Source organism: Triticum aestivum, chromosome 3D (assembly GCF_018294505.1).
Source record: "Triticum aestivum cultivar Chinese Spring chromosome 3D, IWGSC CS RefSeq v2.1, whole genome shotgun sequence".
Classification (NCBI taxonomy): domain Eukaryota; kingdom Viridiplantae; phylum Streptophyta; class Magnoliopsida; order Poales; family Poaceae; genus Triticum; species Triticum aestivum.
The window spans coordinates 553,002,067-553,010,832 of NC_057802.1; the positions used below are offsets into that span (position 1 = coordinate 553,002,067).

An 8,766-nucleotide genomic window follows, 5' to 3' on the forward strand; every position below is an offset into this window, starting at 1 on the left:
AACGCCCTCGGCGCGGAGGTCTTGGCGGCCGGCAGAACTAGCGGCACCCGTTGATGACAACGATGTCACACCTAATCGTGAAGGAACCGCCCCTCAAATGCCTCGATTTCCCATATCCTTCCTCTTGATGAGCTTTCAGCATCCCTGTACGCCATAGCTCTGAAATTGCAGGTCTCTGGACTTAAACAACAGCGAGGGCTGGCTCTTCTTCTTGGGGAAGCACGGCAGGCAGCGCGGGCTCCGTTCCTCCGCCGCGTCGGCCGCGAAACAAAACCGGACACGCGCCCAGACCATCTTGGCCATGTACTCCTTGAGGACAAGGTAGAGGAGATGTAGCGCCTATCGAACAAGCGGTTGGGGTAGTGCCAGAGGCTCCAGCGATGGCCACCGACGGCGAACGGGAGAGACTCGATATGTTGCCCACTCAATGTGTCGGAGTAGCCCTCGATCTTGAGGAGGTGTCGGCATTGGCGGATCTAGGGCTGGGGTCATGGGGGCCATGGCCCCCATACACAAATTACAAATTCTATTTTACTAGTGCAATGTTTGTCCATCATACTAATTTTGGTGTAGTGTAGTATTTTTTTTCTAGCCATTGTAATGTTGTTCATTGCTTCCCCCACATTGTCAAATCCTAGATCCGCCACTGCGTGTTGGTGATGATCTTGGAGGCGGTCGTCGGCATTGCTGTAACACACCGGCGATCGAGGGGCACGGCTACGAACGCCCTCGGCGCGGAGGTCTTGGCGGCCGGCACGACCTCCTGGTAGCGGCACCTGTTGATGACAACGATGTCACACCTAATCGTGAAGGAACCGCCCCTGAAATGCCTCGATTTCCCGTATCCTTCCTCTTGATGAGCTTTCGGCATCCCTGTATGCCATAGCTCTGGAATTGCAGGTCTCTGGACTTGAACAATGGTGAGGGCTGGCTCTTCTCCTTGGGGAAGCACGGCAGGTAGCGCGGGCTCCGTTCCTCCGCCGCGTCGGTCGCGAAACAAAACTGGACACGCGCCCAGACCGTCTTGGCCATGTACTCCTTGAGGACAAGGTAGAGGAGACGTAGCGCCTGTCGAACAAGCAATTGGGGTAGTGCCAGAGGCTCCAGCGGTGGCCACTGACGGTGAACGGGAGAGACTCGATATGCTGCCCACTCAATGTGCTGGAGTAGCCCTCGATCTTGAGGAGGTGTCGGCATTGGCGGATCTAGGGCTGGGGTCATGGTCTGGCCCCCATACACAAGTTACAAATTCTATTTTACTAGTGCAATGTTTGTCCATCATACTAATTTTGGTGTCGTGTAGTATTTTTTTTCTAGCCATTGTAATGTTGTTCATTGCTTCCCCCACATTGTCAAATCCTAGATCCGCCACTGCATACATACGCACACTTTATTTTATAAACATTTTCAGAGGATTGAGCTGGTAAATATTAAAATCAACAAGGTCACTACATACACCTCGTTAACTGAACCAACTTGTGGTTGAGATGGTTAGGTGGACAGGGGTATCCGAGCCCACCAGGGTTAAGTCTTGTTGCTCGCATTTATCTTGGTAAAATCTAAAGAGGTGCTCCTAGAGATAGGGTGTGCGTTCATAGGAATGGATGTATCCGCGTTTATATGAGCGCTTGCGTCTGTACTGTGGTAGAAAAAAACGAAGCATCTTCTCCCACCAAACTAACTTCATAAAAAAACCTAAGATAAATCTAAGAAGTGCGAGCAGTTAGGGACGCACTTCAGTGTAACATCCAGCCCGCTTTAGTCAAGCAAGTGAACTAAAATTTAAAAAATTAAGGGTCAGAAATACCCTAAATATACCCATTTGCACACCTACGATCACCTGTATGTGCTCGGTTCGCCGCTTGTTCGCCGACATATTTTGGACAAACAAAACACATACACGTTTAGTTTCAGATATTTGGCAGTTGTTCAATCAACGAGCATAGCAAATGGGCAGCAGGTCTTATTTCACTTTTATAGCAGCTAAATGGGAGGAAGTGCCCTTCTAATCCCAGCCTCTATGAACAATAAAATCAAAATGATTCTTTTTACAATAAACATTACCTAGTAGTTTTCTTTCTGCGTCCAAATTTTTGTTATGAAATCATATTCTTGAAGGTGTGCAATTATTTTTGACAAAATCATCACTCCAAAATACTTTACAAAATTGAAAGTCATCTTCTGCTCCTGAGCTCTGAGCTCGCAATGAACAGTAAAATAAAAAAGAATTGTAGAAAACAAAGCAAAAAACTTTGAACTTTTGTGACGGACTTTGACAAATATTTTCAGTGGTCGCAAAGTTTCATTATGGAATGACATTTGGGAAATTCATGGCGAAAAAAAAACGACACTCCAAAATGCATTCGAAAATAGCATTTTTGAAGCATCAATTTTTTTTTGCTATGACTTCTCCGAATGTCATTTATTTCACGATGAAATTTTGTGAGCACTCAACATTTGTCATCGGGAATGTTTTTTCTTCACAAAATGTACACGTTGCACTACGATCAACAATGTCTGTTGCCAAGAAAAATCAAAATTTGTTGAACTGATTAGTATTATTATTTTTCTGATTTTATCTTTCACAAGTGTGCATTTGAGCTCGGGTACATAAACTCCAGCCCCTAAATGGGTTCCTTCCAAAAAAGCTTAACCGCAATAGCCCCAGTTGCGCTCTGCCGCCAACACTTGAATTATACAAGTATACAATTGCTTAGTGTCCACAAACACAATACACATTACACAAAGTCACGTGCTACCAGTGAAGGCGAGACCATCCAGGACCAGAAGAGAAGGGCTTCCTTATTACAGGGGCAGCGAGAACTAGGTTCAGATCTTAGTTCCCCGAGTGTCCATTTCGATTTCAACAGGCCAGCTGCAATACAGAACAAAGACCCTTTCAACATCGCACCTGCACCCCCTGCTAGTGCTAGGATATACATGGTTCAACAGGCACTCAGTTCTTGTGCTGCATCCTGCCACTCTCCGCGCCAGCGTAGGGATCTATGGTAACGTTGATCACCGCCGGTTTCCTGGCGCGAAACGACTCTGAGAGGGCGGATCTTAGCTCGTCCGGTGTCTCGACAAGATAACCCTTTCCTCCGAAGGCTTCCATCATCTTGTGGTAACCTGCGCCAGGAACGAAGGAGGTTGGGGCGGGGTCATCTTTGTAGGGGCCCGTTAGTTCATCTGGGCCTCTTCTGTCACCACCGTAGACGCCATTGTTGTTGAAGACAATCACAACAACAGGCAGCTGGTACCTCACTAAAGTCTGAAAAGTGAAACGGTAGATTATAGGTAATTAGGAGATCTGTATTTGCTCCAACGTAGTCGAAGTAAATGCTTGATATGTCATACAACTATTTTAGAACTGAAAACTGTTTCTTCAATGTGAGACTAATTATCAGGCAGAAACACACATAACAAACAACATGAGTAAGGCCAACATGAAGGATACCTAAACCAAAGCTATTAGTAACAACAAAGGCCACCTGGATGAAGCTGGCAAACAAACAAAAAACATATAATCGATAACTAACAGACAAAAAATTGATGATGTATAAGTTACTATAATGAATCACTAACTGGTATTACATGGAATGAATTGGTAACACAGGTTCAATTATCTGATGAGCCTGATCGCTTTAGCTGGGCTCTGCGTCAGAAAGGGCAATTTTCTGTCCTTCGATGCACTTATGTATTCTTCTGTAATATACTCTCACTAAGCTGTGGAGTTGGGTCGAGGAGTAATTCTCAGCAAATATAATTTGCTCAAAAGAAACCGGCAACTAAGTAAGTCATGTTTCTTTTGCGGACATGATGAGGCTATCCAGCAACTCCTTTGATTGTCACGTTGCTCGCTTCATGTGGGGGTTAGTGCACATAGATTTTAATTTAAATCCTTACTAGCATCACACAATGTTTGGGCAATGGTTAGACGGTCTAGGATGGGTTCTTCACTCTACTATCATGTGTGGATCTGTGGTGGTTTGTTGGGTTATTTTGGTTGTGCCACAATGATGTTATTTTTATAAGAAAGCTTTCCGGCATCCAAACCAGGTTATTCTCGTGTGCAAGATTGCTACGGTTATGGGAACTATTGCGGAACTTCTGGAGACTGCCGGGATGGAGTTCTGTTCTACTGATATTTCGCGAATCTAGGTGATGCTGGCGTTGGTTAGTGCTTTTTAGGCATGTTCGATGCTTGTTTTTTCCTGCCACTTGTTAGCCTAAGGACTTATTTCATCTTCTTGGTGCAGAGGCTAGGAGAAATAAAATATCCCTTCATAGCCCGCCCCCCACCCCCCAACCCCAACAGCACAGTGGTGTTTACAATGGTGGTGATATCTGTAAGTTGACAAAACTGGGTTTCTACATTCAGGACATGTATTTACAAATGAACCAGCATGAACAATCCTCGGGCACCCTATATTTGGTCAAATATACCAAACCACACCTTTAAGAATCAATTTCAAGGACCATAGTTCTTTTTGGAAAAACGTCACAGACTACGGAAATGCTAAAGGTGTAGTTTGTGCAACAGTTTGCAAGAGACATGTCAAACTGTGAAATTAATGTGTGAAATATACTCTTTAAATAACAGGTCATCTTTGTATATCAATTCAGCCTTTTTTGCTGTGATGTCATAGATCATAATGTGTTCGAGAAATCATAGTTCATAATAATACTTGTGAGAGTCAGTGTACTTGGATGATGTGTCTACTGTCTAGTATTGTCTGAATTATTGACAATGAGCATTTCCACTGTCCTGGAAAGACACCTCAGCGGTTCATATCGTGTCCCCATGGACCCCATCTAATGGCTATAATTGCTTGGTGCCTTCTGGTACTACTTCATGCTAAGAAGCTGTGAAGGTGGAGGTACCAAGTCACAAGGGGCAGAATAGCAATGTTTCGTGGCATTTTCTGATCACAGAGACTGACCCCCCGCCCCCACAAAACCCCAACAGCACAGTTGTGTTTACAATGGTGGTGATATCTGTAAGTTGACAAAACTGGGTTTCTACATTCAAGACATGTATTTACATAACCAGGCACCCTATTTTTTTGTCAAATATACCAAACCACACCTTTAGGAATTAATTTCAAGGACCATACTTCTTTTTGGAAAAACATCACAGACTACGGAAATGCTAAAAGTATAGTTTGTGCAACATTTTGCAAGAGACATGTCAAACTGTGAAATTAATGTGTTAAATATACTCTTTAAATGACAAGTCATCTTTGTATATCAATTTAACCTTTTTGCTGTGATGTCATAGATAATAATGTGTTCGAGAAATCATGGTTCATAATAATACTTGTGAGAGTCAATGTACTTGGATGATGTGTCTACTGTCTAGTATTGTCTGAATTATTGACAATGATCATTTCCACTGTCCTGGAAAGACACCTCAGCGGTTCATATTGCGTCCCCATGAACCCCATCTAATGGCTATAATTGCTTGGTACCTTCTGGTACTACTTCATGCCAAGAAGCTGTGAAGATGGAGGTACCAAGTCACAAGGGGTAGAATAGCAATGTTTCGTGGCATTTTCTGATCACAGAGACTACACTGGGGACAACCCTATCCCTCACAGACACTACACCAGGGACAACCCTATCCCTCATTGGCTGCTTGCAAAAACTTCATGCACGCGCAAACTGTCCCCTACTGTTTATGAGTAAGAAAAAAAAGCCCGTCTATGCCTCTAACCACTCTTAACGGGCAAACATACCGTCAACCCCCACGCCTCCTCCATGAGTTTCACTAGCTGGACCACCTATCTCCCCTGCTTTGCTTCTCAACTACAAGTCCGGCCTAGCGTAGCAGGCCGGCAGTAACTGCAGCATCGGCTGCGCGAGCGTCACATGCTCATCACCATCAGCATCAACCTCAAACACGTACTCCGACATTACAGGGTACCACCAGCCGGAGCTAGGCTTCCGCACTGACCTCGAGGTGCTCCTTTTCAGATCCAACCGCTTGTGGTGCATCCTCGAATCCATACTCATCCACCCCTGCCACAGCCCCCACAGCTCAATTTCACCTATGGCTGTTCGTAAAGTATAGAATGCTGGTGTTTAGTGTCTGTGTTTCTGTGTCAGTGAGTTAAAGATGTCTTCTGAATATTAACTTATGTTGCTGCGTGAGATGTGTGTTTGATGTCTTTGATCTTCTCTTTTGGCATCTGTAACCCGGTAAGAAGTTGCATCTACTTTTCAGTGTTCAGTTCTGCTTAGGAGGTACCAGTACCTTCCAAGCACGGTAGAAACGCTCATTGACAATAGCATGAAGTGCCCAATCTACTACCCTTGCTTGTCTCACCCAAAAAAAATGTGAATTTCAGCTCACAACAACATGATAATAACACAACAACATGAAACAAAGAAGGGTACCAATAATATGCCGCTGCAAATGAAACTAAGTAAGCTGTAAATGCCATCACACGTACCTCAACCTCCATTGCACTGAAACCGAATCCAGAGTCGCCCTCCACAGCAACCACGAGTCGTTCTGGCTCAGCCACTGCTGCCGCAACACAGTACCCCAACCCGACACCCATCGTCCCCCATGTTCCTGCATCCAGTCTTGTCCTTGGCTCATTCTGCACAAGCACAGCCCTGCCAACATCCATGGTGTTGGCCCCTTCTGAGACCACTACTGGAGCAGGGCTCCGCTCAGCAAGGATCGCATCGCGAATGATCCGCATGGGTGTCATGAAATTGAACGGCACAACATCCTTCACAAGCTGTGCCTCCATCTTAAGCACATTATCCTTGCTCTTCTTGGTGATTGCTTCAACCCATGGGTGCGACCGCGCCAAGCAGAATGGCTGATCCTTGATCTCCCTGTTGAGGAGCTCAACAACTCTCTTTGCATCTCCAACGAGGCCAACCTGGGGCTTCCGAAGCTCAATCTCATCCTCGGAAACGTCCACAAGTATGAACTTGACATCCTTGGACCACTTGGGAGGCTCACCGAAGTGAAGCAACCAGTTGAGCCTGGCGCCGACGACGAGCGCCACATCGCACTGCCCAATGGCGAGGGAACGTGCCGCGGTGGAGGAGAGCGGGTGCACATCTGGCACGACCCCCTTCCCCATGGGAGTCGGGAGGAAGGGGATGCCGGTGGTGTCCACCAGCTTCTGGATCGCCTCCTCGGCACGGGCGTACGCCGCGCCCTTCCCGACCACGACCAGCGGCCGCTCGGCGCGCCGGAGCAGCTCGGCCGCCTCCACGATGCCCTGGTCCAGGGACTTGTGTTTCGGCGGGGACGGATCGGCGGAACCGGCGGCGGCCGCGGCATCCGCTATGAGGGAGGCCGCCTCGGATTCGGCGAGGGTTTGGTGGAGGACGTCGGAGGGGATGTCGAGGTAGCAGCCGCCGGGGCGGCCGGCGACGGTGGCGGCGAGGGCCTGGAAGACGAGGCGGGGGATGTCGGCGATGGCGGCGGCCTTGACGGCGAGCTTGGCGAAGGGCCTGGTGGCGGCGATCTGGTCGAGCTCCTGGAAGTCGCCGCGGCCGGCGTCGCGCTGGTCGCAGGAGCCGGAGACCATGAGGAGCGGCCAGGCGTTGGCGGTGGCGTGGGAGAGGCCGGCGAGGCCGTGGACGCAGCCGGGGCCGGAGACGGTGAGGAGCAGGCCGGGGCGGCCCGTGAGGAAGCCGTAGGCGGCGGCGGCGTACCCCGCGGACTGCTCGTTGCGGAAGGCGAGGAAGCGGCACCCCGCGGCGGCGGCGCGGGAGGCCAGCGAGGTCACCGGGATGCCCACCACCCCGAACATGTGCCGCGCCCCGGCGGCCGCCAGGGCGCGACCTGCGAGCGCGCTGCCGTCGACCCTCGCGGCGGAGTCGGACGCCATCTGTGGTGGGGGATGGGTGGGTTCTCCGATCCGGCTCCGAGTGGTTGGGCGTGGGTTCGCTGGCTCACGGAAGTTTATAAAAGGGGGTCAGTTAGTCACTGGCGGCGGCGAGCCGGCGGGCTAGGCGGGGCGGATGTGCCTCCCGGAGGCTGCGGTGTATCTGGTTCCGGTGGCGTCCGGCGGCCGGTGGGGAAATCTGCTGGAAGTAGAGGAAGAGTGTTCCTTTTCCTCTGCTCCTCTCGTCCACCAACCTGTTCTCTTGCCCACCAGAGTCTGCATAGACTTCATCATCATGTTCAAAAGCACTTTCCCCTCCACTGAAACGATCAGGCCAACATACATAGGCAACTCCATAGTTCCAGGTAAAATGGTTGTCAATGAATATGCTCGGTTCCAAGAGGCCGCGTCTGAAATTTTATTTTAGGCAAGTCGATTTTCTGAATCATTTGATTAAGATCCAACATCTGTATTTTCTTTCCCTCCAACTTTTTTTGCTTCTCCAACTATTTCTCCTTTCATAGAATCGATTTACCCAAATTATAAATCCAGCCAACTTTTATTTTAAACGTAGCACACTAAGAGATGCTCACATACACTCAACCTACAAGCTCACTCATTGTATCCCTATAAGCGCGGGTGAAGCTTAATAGGGGCCGAAGTGGGCGGCTATGGCCTACCCAGGTTTTTGCAAAAAAGAAAAAAAATACCAATGCTTCGGAGCCCAGCCCCACCACCTGAAGGTTGTAGTCCCTCATCCCTTTACACGATCGATTCAATCTTGAAGGCTCCGTCCTCGCACGAGCAGCCCCGATAGGTTTAGCACCGACAGTTCGTAGGGCAGTCGCATAGACACATGGCACCGAGCAGCCACTGCACGGCGGCGCCTCGCATCACACATGCAAAC

The 8,766-nt window shown here is 48.7% G+C and overlaps 1 protein-coding gene across 1 annotated transcript; it reads right to left on the reverse strand.

Annotated features, from left to right (window-relative positions):
* Nucleotides 1–2,649: 2,649 nt before the first annotated feature.
* LOC123080437 (2-hydroxyacyl-CoA lyase) lies at nt 2,650–8,172 on the reverse strand. The gene is made up of 2 exons (XM_044503364.1): nt 6,456–8,172; nt 2,650–3,271 (listed from the first exon to the last, which is right to left on the reverse strand). The coding sequence occupies exons 1-2, from the start codon at nt 7,860–7,862 to the stop codon at nt 2,957–2,959; spliced, it is 1,722 nt and encodes a 573-aa protein (XP_044359299.1). The 5' UTR covers nt 7,863–8,172; the 3' UTR covers nt 2,650–2,956.
* Nucleotides 8,173–8,766: the final 594 nt, after the last annotated feature.

Coding starts and splice junctions, on each gene's coding strand:
- LOC123080437 (XM_044503364.1), bottom strand. CDS start 7,862: ATGGCGTCCGACTCCGCCGCGAGGGTCGACGGCAGCGCGCTCGCAGGT. Junction 3,272..6,455: donor TCAGTGCAATGGAGGTTGAG/GTACGTGTGATG, acceptor TTCACTTTTCAG/ACTTTAGTGAGGTACCAGCT.